This window comes from Mirounga angustirostris, unplaced genomic scaffold (genome assembly GCF_029215605.1).
Source record: "Mirounga angustirostris isolate CCGP_5_RB_7025 unplaced genomic scaffold, mMirAng1.0.hap1 SCAF_5, whole genome shotgun sequence".
In the NCBI taxonomy this organism is placed as follows: Eukaryota; Metazoa; Chordata; class Mammalia; order Carnivora; family Phocidae; genus Mirounga; species Mirounga angustirostris.
This window is the reverse complement of record NW_026991713.1, coordinates 155,095,776-155,110,518: the sequence shown is the minus strand read 5'-3', so window position 1 is coordinate 155,110,518 and position 14,743 is coordinate 155,095,776. Positions and strand designations below refer to the sequence as shown.

The 14,743-nt window shown below is 42.1% G+C and overlaps 1 protein-coding gene across 1 annotated transcript in view; it reads right to left on the bottom strand.

Annotated features, from left to right (window-relative positions):
• LOC123841967 (acyl-coenzyme A synthetase ACSM5, mitochondrial-like) overlaps nt 1-14,743 on the bottom strand; it is a 36,130-nt gene that overhangs the window by 3,120 nt on the left and 18,267 nt on the right. Inside the window, 7 exon segments of the mRNA XM_064592614.1 lie at nt 103-104; nt 288-394; nt 488-615; nt 10,093-10,194; nt 10,339-10,419; nt 11,029-11,152; nt 12,866-12,945. Coding sequence (XP_064448684.1) covers nt 103-104; nt 288-394; nt 488-615; nt 10,093-10,194; nt 10,339-10,419; nt 11,029-11,152; nt 12,866-12,945 — 624 coding nt within the window.

Below are 14,743 nucleotides of genomic sequence, written 5' to 3'. Positions count from 1 at the left end.
TGCTTGCTATAGCCTCATCTGCAAATGGGAAAGGACTCTTTATTGGCCAGGATGGATGACAGAGCCTGCACCCACTGCCAAGATCTCTTTCCAACAGTCCACCTCTTTTGGACCCAGTTCTGGGTCCATTCGACCCAAAAGTATGTCTCTAAAGACAGGAGGGTAATGCTTAACCAAAAGGAATGGGTGCCCGATGGTGGCATTTCAGACTTTGTAGTACCTCGGTGGAGCTTACTCTGCTGGGTGCAAACAGGTATAGAACCAGGAGGCAATGTTCTTGGCTGGACTAGTTACCTCCCCTCTGACGGGGTCTGGGCTGCTGACCACAGCAGCCTCCAGAACAACAGGGTGCTCAGCAAGGGCATTTTCCACTTCAACGGGCCCAATCCGGTAGCTGGAAGAGAAAAACAAACTCTTCCAAGTGACTGCTTCCCACCTCCCCCGCGACGAAGCTTCAAAAGCAGAAGGACAGAGCAGTCAGCTTGACCTTGAGGAATTGATCACATCATCATTTATTCCTGTGAACCAAAAGTAGCCATCCTTGTCCTTGTGGGCTCGGTCCCCCGTGATGTGAAAGTCCCCTCGTTCTGATGCCTCTGTCTTCTGAGGATTGTTCTGGAAGACAAAGTAAGTATGTGTGGGGCCATCTTGGCACAGCCACTCAAGCCAGCTACAGCCCTCGAAGGCCCGTGCAGGAGGCTGGGGACCCCTAAAAGCAGTTCCAAGAGACCATGCTGGCCAGAATTTCCCACTGGACGAGGAGCTGTGAATTTGTGCATTTTTCTCTCTTTTAAATGGAAGGAGAGGCCAGGAAATGATTAAGGACAGCCACTTGCTACCACCCCTTGGAAGGGTCCGAGGAAGCATAGTTGAATGCAGGAGGGTGGACACAGGGCCATTGGCTCTGTTTTTTAGGATAAAAGAACACACTGATACTCTTTGTGCTCAGGAATCACTGAAGGTAGAAAGTGAGCAGATGTCCAAAAGACAAGAGGAGAGGAAGGAGGAAAAACTAATCAAACTCTGAGTCTCAAAGCTTTCAAGAAGCTACTACTCAACAAGAAAAAAACAAATTACTGCTGTGTGCAACTATCCAGGTATGTCTCAAAACACACAGTTATGCTGAATAAATGAAACCAGACAGGGAGTTAAGACGGCAGAGGATCAGGGGCACCCTAAGCTTGTCTCGTCCCTCGAATACAGCTAGATAGCTATAAATCATTTGGAACACCTAAGAAATCAATCAGAGGTCTGAGAGAACAAAAACTGCAAGTCCACAAGTAGAAAAGGGGCCACCTTTTGGTAGGTAGGAGGTGCAGAGGCTTGAATTTGGGGAGACATAGCTGTGGAGGGAGCGGCAGGGAGGGAGCCCACGGTGGAGGCTACCACAAAGTATTATAAGCAGCGGAGCACAAAATCAGAACTTTTAGAAGTCTGCTACCATGGGTACATGCCTGGCTTAAGGGTGCTCAGGTGGCGAAGCAGGGCAGAACTCACATGTGACACTGTGGTCTCAGGATCCTCTGGGTCGCAAGAAGAACAGATGGCACCTAAGTGCTGCACTGTTCCCAGGCACAGGAGTGTGGAAGCCGGCTGAGAACAGCCAGTCTAGGTGCTGGCTTTCTGCTCTGTTTTGCCATAAACTGCGAATCACTCCGAGGTCCTGTGACCTCTTTCCTGGGACAGGCCTGGCAAACAGCAGAAGCGTGGGGGAGGAACAGTACAGTCCGACCTGCAGGAGTCCCTAAAATTTGGAGTTTTGAAATTCAGTTGCATGCCTGAGATAAAAAGCTCAGACACAGGCCAGGTGAATGCAGGGTTCTGATGGAAACCGGGGACACAAGAGTGATTGACTGCTCTTCTGTGAGGGCTCACTGAAGAATTGGGGGCATTAACTTTCAACTGTGGGACTGGAAGGGGGAGGGGGGCTGCCATAGTTAACCTGCCCATCATCACTGAAAGCCTTCAAGGAGCAAAACAGCACCACCTAGTGGAGTCCAGGGCTGCTTACATCAAGCCCTGCCTCCCTGCAAACTGGAGACCCATTTCCACTAAGTAAGTCCACCTGAGAATCCTGCAACAGGCCCCTCCCCCAGAAGACCAGCACAAACAACTCGCTCACACAAAGTCTTCTGATCAGAGAGGGCTGCAAAGCTTCAGCTCTAGGGGAAAATAGTATCTAGCCTCCTTTGTACTTTTATTCTTTATTTTTTTTCATTTATTTTCTTATTTTTTCAATTCTTTTTAAAAATTTTTTAATTTAAAAAATTTTTGTTTTTATATATACCATCTATATATACTATTTTTTTGTTTACTTTCATTATATTTTATTTTTTTCCTTTCTTATTTTGGGATCTAGATTCTTTTGACAAGCAGACCAAGACACACCCAGGATCTAGTTTTTTTGTTTTGTTGTTGTTGTTTTCTTTTTTCTTTTTCTTTCTTCTTTTCTTTTCTGGACAAAATGATGATATGGAGAAGTTCACCCCAAAAGAAAGAAGAGGAGATAGAACTCATGGCCAGGGATTTAATCAATATGATATAAGTAAGATGTCTGAACTAGAATTTAAAACAACAATTAACAGGATACTAGCTGGGCTTGAAAAAAGCATACAAGACAGTAGAGAATCCCTTACTGCAGAGATAAAAGAACTAAAATCTAGTTAGACCAAAATTTAAAATGTTATAACTGAGATGCAATTCCAAATGGAGGGCATAAAAACCAAGATGGATGAAACAGAAGAGTGAATCAGTGAATCAGAAGATAAAATTATGGAAAATAATGAAGTTGAAAAGAAGAGGGAAAGAAAGGTGATGGACCATGAAGGTAGATTTAGGGAACTCAGCAACTTATTAAAACATAGTAATATTCAAGGAAACAATGGCTTGGAATGACACACTGCACCAGATGGACTTAACAGATATATTCAGAACATTTCATCCTAAAGCAGCAGAATACACGTTCTTTTCGAGTGCACATGGGACATTCTCCAGAATAGATCACATGCTAGTCACAAATCAGCTCTCAACAAGTACAAAAAGATTGAGATCATACCATACCTATTTTCTGATCACAACGCTAAGAAACTAAGAAGTCAACCACAAGAAAAAATTTGCAAAGACCACAAATACATGGAGGTTAAAGAACATCCTACTAAAGAATGAATGGGTTAACCAGGAAATTAAGGAAGAAATTAAAAAATACATGGAAATGAATGTAAATGAAAACACAATAGTCCAAAACCTTTGAGATGCAGCAAAGGCAGTCCTTGAGGGAAGTATACTGCAATACAGGCCCACCTCAAGAAGCAAAAAAAGTCTCAAATACACAACCTAATCTTACACCTAAAGAAGCTAGAAAAAGAATAGCAAATAAAGCCTAATGCCAGCAGAAGAAGGGAAATAATAAAGATTAGAGCAGAAATAAATGATATAGAAACAAACAAAAAACCCCCGTAGAATGAATTAACAAAACTAAGAGCTGGTTCTTCGAATGAATTAATAAAATTGATAAACCCCAGCCAGACTTATCAAAAAGAAAAGAGAAAGGACCCAAATAGAGAAAAATCACAAATAGAAGAGATCATAACCAACACCACAGAAATACAAACAATTATAAGAGAATACTATGAAAAATTATATGCCAACAAACTGGGCAACCTGGAAGAAATGGACAAATTCTTAGAAACCTACAAACTACCAAAACTGAAACAGGAAGAAACAAAATTTGAATGGACCCATAACCAGCAAATAAATTGAATCAGTAATCAAAAATCTCCCAACAAACAAAAGTCCAGGGCCAGATAGTTTCCCAGGGGAATTCTACCAGACATTTGAAGAAGAGTTAATAACTATTCTCCTCAAACTGTTAAAAAAAAAAAAAAAAAAAGAAATAGAAGGAAAATTTCTGAACTCATTCTACAAAGCCAGCATTACCTTAACTCCAAAACCAGACAAAGACCCCAAGAAAAAGGAGAATTACAGGCCAATATCCCTGATGAACATGGACGCAAAAAGTCTCAATAAAATACTAGCAAATCAAATTCAACAGTACATTAAAATAATTATTCACCACGATCAAGTGGGATTTATTGCTGGGCTGCAGGGATGGTTCAATATTTGCAAATCAATCAACATGATACACCACATTAATAAAAGAAAGAATAAGAACCATATGATCCTCAGTAGATGCAGAAAAAGCATTTGATCAAATACAGAATCCTATCCTGATAAAAACACTTAACAAAGTAGGGATAGATGGAACATACCTCAACATCATAAAGGCCATATACAGAAAATCCACAGCAAATATCCTCAATGGGGAAAAACTGACAACCTTTCCCACACGGTCAGGAATAAGACAAGGATGTCCACTCTCACCATTACTATTTAACATAGTACTGGACATCTTATCTTAGCCTCAGCAATCAGACAACAAACAGAAATAAAAGGTATCAAAATTGGCAAGGAAGAAGTCAAACTTTCCCTTGCAGATGACATAATACTCTATGTAGAAAACCTGAACGACTCCACCAAAAAACTGCTAGAACTCATACATGAATTCAGCAAAGTTGCAAGATATAAAATCATTGTTCAGAAACCTGTTGCATTTCTATATACCAATAACGAAGCAGCAGGAAAATAAATCAAAGAATCGATCCTATTTGCAATTGTACCAAAAATAATAAAGATACCTAGGAATAAACCTAACTAAAGACGAAAAAGATCTGTACTCTGAAAACTATAGAACACTTATGAAAGAAACTGAAGAGGACACAAAGAAATGGAAAAACATTCCATGCTCATGGATTAGAAGAACATTGTTAAAATGTCTATACTACCCAAAACAAACTATACAGTTAATGTATCCCTATCAAAATACCACCAGCATTTTTCACAGACCTAGAACAAACAATACTAAAATGTGTATGGAACCACAAACACCCTAAATAGCCAAAACAATCCTGAAAAAGAAAAACAAAATGAGGCATCACGATTCCATATTTCAAGCTATGTTAAAAAGCTGTAGTCATGAAGACAGTATGATACTGGCACAAAAACAGACAAATAAATCAATGGAACAGAATAGAGAACCCAGAAATGGACCCAAAACTATATGGTCAACTAATCTTCAATAAAGCAGGAAAGAATTTCCAATGGAAAAAAGACAGTCTTCAACAAATGGTGTTGGGAAAACTGTACAGCAATATGCAAAGAGTGAAACTTTCTTACACCATACACAAAAATAAATTCAAAATGGATGAAAGACCTCAATGTGAGATAGGAAACCATCAAAATCCTAGAGGAGAACACAGGCAGAAACCTCTTTGACTCGGCCGTAACAGTTTCTTACTAGACAATGCCAGAAAGGAAAACAAAAGCAAAAATGAACTATTGGGACTTCATCAAGATAAAAAGCTTCTGCACAACGAAGGAAACTATCAACAAAACTAAAAGGCAGCTTACGGAATGGGAGAAGATATTGGCAAATGACATATGTGGTGAAGGGTTAGTATCCAAGATCTATAAAGAACTTCTCAAACTCAACACCCAAAAAACAAACAATCCAGTTAAGAAATGGGCAGAAGACATGAATAGACACTTTTCCAAAGAAGACATCCAGATGGCTAACAGACACATGTAAAGATGCTCAACATCACTGGTCAGGGAAATACAAATCAAAACCACAATGAGATACCACACATCTGTCAGAATGGCTAAAATTAACAACACAGGACACATCGGGTGTTGGCGAGGATGTGGAGAAAGGGGAACCCTCTTACACTGTTGGTGGGAATGCAAACGCGTATGGCCACTCTGGAGAACAGTATAGAGTTGCCTCAAAAAGTTAAAAACAGAACTACCCTATGATCCAGCAATTGTGCTACTAGGTATTTACCCAAAGGACACAAAAATACAAATTTAAAGGGTTACATGCATCCCAGTGTTTATAGCAGCATTATCAACAATAGCCAAACTATGGAAAGAGCCCAAGTGTCCACTGACTGATGAATGGATAAAGATGATGTGGTGTGTATGTATGTGTGTGTGTGTGTGTGTGTATCTATCACATCTATGTATCTACGTATACATGTATATTTGGTATGTATATATGGTATGTATCTATAATGGTATATTACTCAGCCATCAAAAAATGAAATCTTGCCATGTGCAATGACATGGATGGAGCTAAAGTGTATTATGCTAAGCGAAATAAGTCAGAGAAAGACATAGACCATAGATCTCACTCATATGCGGAATTTAAGACAGAAAACAGATGAACATAAGGGAAGGGGGGGAAGAAAAAAAGGAGAGAGGGAAATGAATCATTAAGTGACTCTAAATGATAGGGAATAAACTGAGGGTTGCTGGAGGGAGGTGAATCGGGGATGGGCTAGATGGGCGATGGGTACTGAGGAGGGCACGTGTGATGAGCACTGGGTGTTGTATGTAAGTGATGAATCACTGAATTCTGCTCCAGAAACCAATATTGCACTGTATGTTAACTAAGTAAAATTTAAGTTAAAAAATAAAATAAGAAAGAATTAAAAAAAAAAAAAAAGAAACCAGGGGGCGCCTGGGTGGCTCAGTCGGTTAAGCATCTGCCTTCGGCTTAGGTCAGGATCCAGGGTCATGGGATCAAGCCCCACGTCAGGTCTTCTGCTCAGCGGGGAGCCTGTTTCTCCCTCTCCCTCTGCCTGCCGCTCCCCCTGCTTGTGTTTTCTCTCTCTCTCTCTCAAACAAATAAATGAATCTTTAAAAAAAAGAAAAAGAAAAAAGAAACCAGGGGTGCCTGGGTGGCTTAGTTGGTTAAGCGTCTGCCTTTGGCTCAGGTCATGATCCCAGGGTCCTGGAATTGAGCCCCATGCCGGCTCCCTGCTCAGTAGGGAGCCTGCTTCTCCCCCTCCCTCTGCCTCTCCCCCTATTTCTTTGCTTTCTCTCTCTGTTAAATAAATAAATAAATATCTTAAAAAAAAAAAAAAGAAACCAGACACACAAATATGAATGCTTTATGATTGCATTTACATAAAGTTCTTTAAAAAAAAAAGGCAAAAGTATTCTATTAGCAACACCAAATAATTTAGCAATTGCCAATGGCTTGGGGAATGACTGCTGGGGGGCACAAGGGAACTCTTTCAGGTGATAAGAATGTTCTATATCTTGATTGTGGTGATGGTCACACAAGTGTATACATGGGTCAAAAGTCATTGACCTATATACATGTAATGTAGGTACACTTACTGTATGTAAATTATGCCTCAATTTTAAAACTGCATTCAGAGAAAAAAGCAAAAAACTAAGCTGTCAATACCTTAAAATAGGGCGCCTGGGTGGCTCAGTTGTTAAGTGTCTGCCTTCAACTCAGGTCATGATCCCAGGGTCCTGGGATCAAGTCCCTCATCGGGCTCCCTGTTCGGCGGGAAGCCTGCTTCTCCCTCTCCCACTCCCCCTGCTTGTGTTCCTGCTCTCGCTATCTCTCTCTCTCTGTCAAATAAATAAATAAAATCTTAAAAAAAAAAAAAAACCTTAAAATAAATCTCACACAAAATCTGAAAGAAGTATAAAAAGAAAACTTAAAACTCTACAAAACAGGGTGCCTGGGTGGCTCAGTCGGTTAAGCGTCTGCCTTCGGCTCAGGTCATGATCCCAGGGTCCTGGGATCGAGCCCCACATTAGGCTCCCTGCTCAGCGGGGAGTCTGTTTCTCCCTCTCCCTCTGCCTGCCGCTCTGCCTACTTGTGCTCTCTCTCTCTCTGTCAAATAAATAAATAAATAAAATCTTAAAAAAAACCCAACTCTACAAAATAGTAAAGAAGATATAAATGGAAGGATAGAAAGACTTAATATCATAAATATGTTAATTCTCCCAAATTGATCTATAGACTTAGGGACACTCATTAACCATTTTCCATGGTATTTGACAATTTGATTCTAAAATGTACATGAGACAGTAGAGAGCCGAGAGTAGGTAAAATATTTCTAAAGAAGTTGAGGAAGGAGAGGCTTGCTTTAGTAGATATTAAGAGTTATGAGAATGTTTTCCTGGTTGAGGCTCTATGGTATCAGTCCAGGGATAAAACAAACGACCAACTAAACAGAAGAAACTGCCAAAATTTAGCTATGTATGAATATATCAAACTTTTATTTCTGACCACGTTGACATGACAGATCACTTTTTTCTGAAATTTTTTTTTATCTTTTTATTAGTTTTTAGTTTTTATTTAAATTCCAGTTAACATAGAGTATAATATTAGTTTCAGGAATAGAATTTAGTGATTCATCACTTATCTACAACACCCAGTGCTTACCACAAGTGCCCTCCTTAATACCCATCTCCATTCCCCAACCACTTCCCCTCCATCAACCCTGTTTCTTCTCTATAGTTACGAGTCTGTTTTATGGTTTCCCTCTTTTTTCCCCCATGTTCGTCTGTTTTGTTTCTTAAATTCCACATAGGAGTGAAATCATATGGTATTTGTTGTTCTCTGACTGACTTACTTTGCTTAGTATAATACTGAGATTTAATGTTTTTTTTTTTTTCCCTTGGTTAAAAATGACCCAAGAAGAAAACCAACAGCTGGTGCTGAAAAGAAAAAGTTGAAAAAAGTAAAGATTCCTGTCCAGCAAATAACTCTACAAATTACCTGACTCTCTCAATGGAATGATCACAGACCCACAAGGGTCCTGTATGTGAGCCCTGTGAGGACCAGGTCTTGTCTTTCTGTCATTGCTATAGACTTAATGGCATGAAGTAGCCACTCAATAAATAATGAATGAATTATTCAGAAAAGTCAAGGATTTGCTATTGCTTACAAAAATGATTAGACGGCACAAACAATGAATCACGGAACACTACATCAAAAACTAATGGTGTAACATATGGTGATTAACATAACAATAAAAAATTTAAAAAAATGATTAGATGGAAATACACTAAAATTTTAAAATTATCTCTGCTTGGTGTATTACTGTGTTGTTGTTCGGGGTTTTTTTGGGGGGGGGGGAGTTGTTTGTTTGTTTATTCTGGTAGGTAAGTTTCTGTGACTTTAAATGAAATACCATGAAAGACTATCTCTCTTGTAATCACAAAAAAGCCACTAAAATACATACTCACCATTTTAAAAACAAATGGACTTATCTTTATCTCTTCCTTCTAGTGTTGTAGCTGACGGATGGCATCATATACATGCCAGATGGAATTCCTTACAAAGCCATGGTTCTCAACCTTGGCTGCACTTTCGAATCACCAGGGGAACTGATCCACATCATCAGAAAGTTTAATCTCATCAAGTGGGGCTTGAGTACCAGTCATGTTTTGAAGTTTCCAAGGTTTTCTAATGTGCCACCAAGTTGAAAACCATGTCAGTAGAGCTTTATAGAGAAGGGTTTAACAAAAAGAAAGCACATCATAAACACCCACCAAAGCAGGCACAAGGGAGAGGTCATTCCTGGATTATCACAGAAACTTAGACTAGAATCCTAGGACACAGCCCTGCCAGCAGACCCCCTCTGAGCCACACAAGACTTAAAAAGAATCCTGAAATTAGGCTCTGACACAAATTGCAGTTTGACTTTTGTGAAGTCCCTTCTCTTCTCTGAGCTGCAATTTCTCATCATTAGGGGCACCTGGGTGGCTGAGGTGGTTAAGTGGCTGCCTTCAGCTCAAGTCATGATCTCGGGATCCTGAGATCCAGCTCCACATCGGGCTCCTTGCTCGGTGGGGAGTCTGCTTCTCCCTCTGCCTGCCCCTACCCCCTGCTTGTGCTCTCTCGTGCTCACTCTCCTTCTCTCAAATAAATAAAATCTTTAAAAAAAAATTCTCATCATTAAAATGATGGGGTGTCCCGTGTTATAAATTTGCTCTCTCAGACATACCCATGCTTAAATTCACGTCCTGGACATACTAGTTGCCTGACATTGGGTAAGTCAATCTTTCTCATTTCCTTATCAATAATAGCACCTTATCAATAATAGTGCCAACCTACCTCATGCAGTTATTACAAGGGTTAAACAAATAAGTATTTACAAATATTAGAACACAACACTCGACACACAGAAATCACTGTGAAAATGGCCATTCCCTGCCACTTACCAAATAGCAACTGAAGAAACAGAAGGGCCAGGTGGGCCTGACTCGGACAGCAATATTCCCCTCTTCTCCTGGAGATAGGATGTTGCCCTCATCATCCACGATCTGGCAGAGAGATCACAGGGCCGTGTCTGGATATCTGCACAGCCAGACCACCCCACCAGCTGAGCCTGCTGATGCTAACCAGGACATGCATTTTGCTCTCCTCTTTGAGCCAAGCCTCAACAACAGTTGGGGGAGGCTGCCTACCTGCACATCGTAAGGTAGAGATGCTTTCCCCATGGATCCAGACTTGATTTTCATGCCTTTTGAATTGGCACAGATTAAAACCTGGAGAGAAAGCAGGTCCAGAAAGGTGGAGACGTATCCCTGTAGCTTCTTCCCCTTCCTGGTGTCCACCTTTTCTCTCACTCTGCCTTCTACCGCTCCTTCTCTCTCCCCTCTCCTACCTGCTCTTCGTTTCTCTCCCTTCCTTCTGCCTCCCTTCCTTCCTTCTCTTCTTTCCATAGTCAACAAACATTTATTGAATGCCCTACTGGACACTGACACATAAAGAACCAAATGTGTCGCTAAGCCAAAAGACTCAGTTGACCCCCAACTCTCTGCTGCCCGGATGGCTGTGGGGAATACTGGGTAAGATCCTGGGCTCTGACCAGAGACAGATGGAGGCTGTCCTGGTGGAGACAAATGGTACCTGCATTCGTGAGAGTAGGTTTGCTGGCTATGGTGTCATTGTGAAATCACTTTATCTTTTAAACCAAAAGGGAAGAGAAGCTGATGGGATTTTGTTATCAGCTTCTCCCAGGGGGCAGGGCAGTCCCTGATGGGTGTCACAGCCAGGAAGGCAGGAGGCTCTTCGGGCTGGTCATCTCCACCAAGTGGCTGAGGGTGCAGGTGGAGATGACCTGCGGCAGGGACCCGGGCCCCAGTAGCACTCACTGTTTTAGACTGGCCATAGCCTTCATGCAGCTCCAGGCCCACCTGGCTCTTCCACTTCTCTCTCACATCAGGATTCAGTGCCTCTCCTCCAGTCAAACAGTGCCTCAGGCTCTGAAACTGGTACCTTTCTCAGTTGGAAAACAAGACCACCCGTGTCAGGATCCCTCCAGCCCCCACGGGACCCAACAATGCTGCTCAGGTCTACACATCTAAAGCCACTGGAGGGTAAAGTCCAGGCTTTATCATCTGTTCCAAGTGCCCCATCCTCTGGCTTTGCAGGCATATTCCTCATGGGCGGATAATTTTTTTAAAAAATCAATCCTATCTGATTTTGGAATAAAATCGGAACCTCATATAAGTAGGTTTTGGCATAACATAGCAAACTCCAGGTGAACTGGCCAAAATAACTTAGTTGAAAACAAACTGATTATAAATTGGTTAGGACAACCACCTGGTTAAAAAAGATAAACCAATTACATGGGGCACCTGGGTGACTCAGTCAGTTAAGCGTCTGTCTTCGGCTCGGATCATGATCTCAAGGTCCTGGGATCGAGCCCCGCATTGCACCTGGCTCCCCGCTCAGCGGGGCAACGTGCTTATCCCTCTCTGCCCCTCCCCTTCGGCTTGTGTTCTCTCTCTCTCAAATAAATAAATAAAATCGTTTTAAGAAGAAAAGATAAGCTGATTACAAATTTAAAAGGTAGGAAGTAGCCCCCTAGGAATCTAACAATTCTGACAAATGGGCCCAAAATTCCAACATATGTTGTAAAACTACCCCTCCATTCAACAAATTATCCAAAATGTAAAAAATTGGTGGTTGCAAATACATTTCAACCATTTTTTTTCCTTTGGATAAACTTGGTTTGACTATTAATTAGTATTACCTAGTACCTTTCAACCAAACTGTTCTTCAACAAGTTATTCAGAGTCTGCTTGCAGTTAAAACCTTGATCTTAAGGTATACATGACAGATGAATGAATGGGATAAATTCTTACATTAGAGAAGAATTCACCAGGGGAATCATGTAAGAACTCCCCCTTAGGTGCTTCATGGACAGATACATGGGATGAGGGGAGACAATAGAAGAGGCAAACATAGATCAGAGTCAGTAAGCTACTTAAGGTCATAGGTCTCTGTCCATACACCTCAGCAACTAGACTTGTCCTGCTAGCAGATGTTCCTTTGGATTCACCCAGGATGGGAGCCACACGTACACAGAGTCTGTTGCCTTCAGTGGGATATCCAATGGCATTCACTCGGAGAGTGGCCGAATGGAGTTAGTCTGGGCCTGAGGGATGGAACATCTACTACGGTGGGCTTGCTGGTCCCCCAAACCTAAGGCCCTGGCCACAAATCCCACTCCACAGGTGGCTAACAATTATCCAACAATTTCTCCAACCTCACAGAAGTAGAAGACACACTGCTGAGAGATGCCCTTGTGGAGAGACAGCCCACCTCAAGTGCTAAAATTTCAGACTCTCTTAAATCTATCCAATTCCATCTGGATGCAAATTCCTGGGCAGGAGGTGGTGGTGCAGAAGTTCATTTTTGGAGGGCATCTGCAAAGGATATAGATGTGTATGCTTGAGCATGTGTGTGTGTGAGATAGAGGAACACAGATATATATAATATTCTAGATATATATTCTGTATAGAAAGAATCACAGATGTATGTGTGTATATATGTGTGTGTGTATATATATATAGAGAGAGAGAGAGAGAGAGAGATGAGACAGAGACAGAGTTGGCCGAGAGGATGGGTGTGCATGTGTACATAAACTGCTGTATATCCACATACTTAGGTCCCCAAAGCGCCAAACAGATGGGCTGGCTGTACCTGGTGAGATTCTCCTGTACCAGCAGCCGGAAGATGGTGGGGACACAGCAGAGGGTGGTGATCGGGAATCTGGAGAGAGTCTAAACAAAAACAACGGGTAGAAGATCTTCTTAGAGGTCTGGGGTGGGACTTCGTGGAGATGGAGCAGGTGAACTGGATCTTCATACTCTCACTACCAGAGGAGAGAAGGTGAAAACTGTGTGTGCCTTCCAGTCCAAGATGGCCCTGAGTGATGTCACTTCCTAATATTTTTACTCTTGTGGGGCCCCTTCCCACACTGAACCAAGTTGGTCTGTGTGACCAATAGCATACCACAGAAGTGACAGATGCCACTTTTGAGATTATACAAAGACTACCTATCTTGAGTTACTTGCTCTGGGGAAAACAGGCCACCATGTTGTCAGTATACTTGAGTGTATACAGTAAGAAACTGAAACTTTTGGCCAATAGCCAATGAGAAACTTAAGACATCTAAAAACCACATGAGTGGGTTTTTAAATAGATTCTCTATTCCCAGTCAAACCTTAAGATAATTGCAGTCCTGGCAGACATCTTTCTTTTATATTATGGTAAAATACACACCACATAAAATTTACCATTTTAACCATTACATAAAATGTACACTCTAATGGCAATAAATACATTTACATTGTTGTGCAACCATCACCACTATCCATCTCCAGAACTTCAAAAAATCTTCCCAAATGGAAACTCCGTACCCATTACATGATACCTCCCCGTTTCTTCTTTCCCCCAGTTCCTGAGCATTCTACTTTCTGTCTCTATGACTTTAACTACTCTAGATACATGATATAAGTGAACCATACTGTATCCATCCTTTTGTGCCTGGCTTATTAGCTCACTCAACATAATGTCGTCAAGATTCATCCATGATATAGCACGTGTCATTCCTTCTTTTTAAAGGCTGAGTAATGAGGAGGGAAAAGATGACGGAGTAGGGGACCCTATTCCAACTGGTCCCCAGAATTGAGCTGGATATCTACCAAATCACTCTGAACACCCACGAAATCAGCTTGAGATGTAAAAAGATAGATCTGGATCTCTACAAACAGAATATTGCAGGCATTTGGTTTCGAGGTACGAAGCAGGGAACCGTGATTCTGCGGGCACATATGGCAGGATAAAAGGAAGAGGGAGGGAGCCGAGCCATCAGGATCCTACACCACCAGTGAGCCATAGCTTCCCGCGCTGGGGACTGGGCACAGACTTGCAGACTGGTAGCGGTGGGGCAAGGACTTTAGGGCAGCCCCCCCGGATGGAAATCTGGAGCGGCAGGGCCAGGCACATGAACTGGGGGTGGCTGGCGGTTTTAGAAGCACAAAGGCCAGAGATGTGCCCGGACCTGGAGGCGAGGACTGGGAGCACTACAGAGGGCACACAACCCAGGACTGCATTTTATAGCAGCACAGACAGAAACGGAGATAGTGTGGCCTGGAGAGCTCACTGAAAAACAGGCTGTGATCTCTCCGCTCTGAGGCAGAGGGTTGGAAATGGTCTCTTCTGCTCTGACTCTAGGAAGAGATGCAGAAAGTAGCCAGGGAAAGCCACCAGGGAACAAAAGCCCCCAAAAACCAGTTTCCACTGAGCCCATCCCCCGTCACAGGGGTCACGGCAAATCTGCCCAAACAGGGTTGCCTGAGTAACAGTGCAGCAGGCCCCTCCCCCAGAAGACAGGCTGGGAAAACAAGAGGCCAGCAACCCTAAGGTCCCAAGAAAACAGGTGCATCTTCCTTGGGTTGTGGTCAATAACTGGGACTCTGTACATTCCCTCAACCACCACTCAACAGAATGACTAGGAGGAGGAACCCCCAAAATAGGAAAGATTCAGAGACTATGACTTATGCAGCAGATTTACAA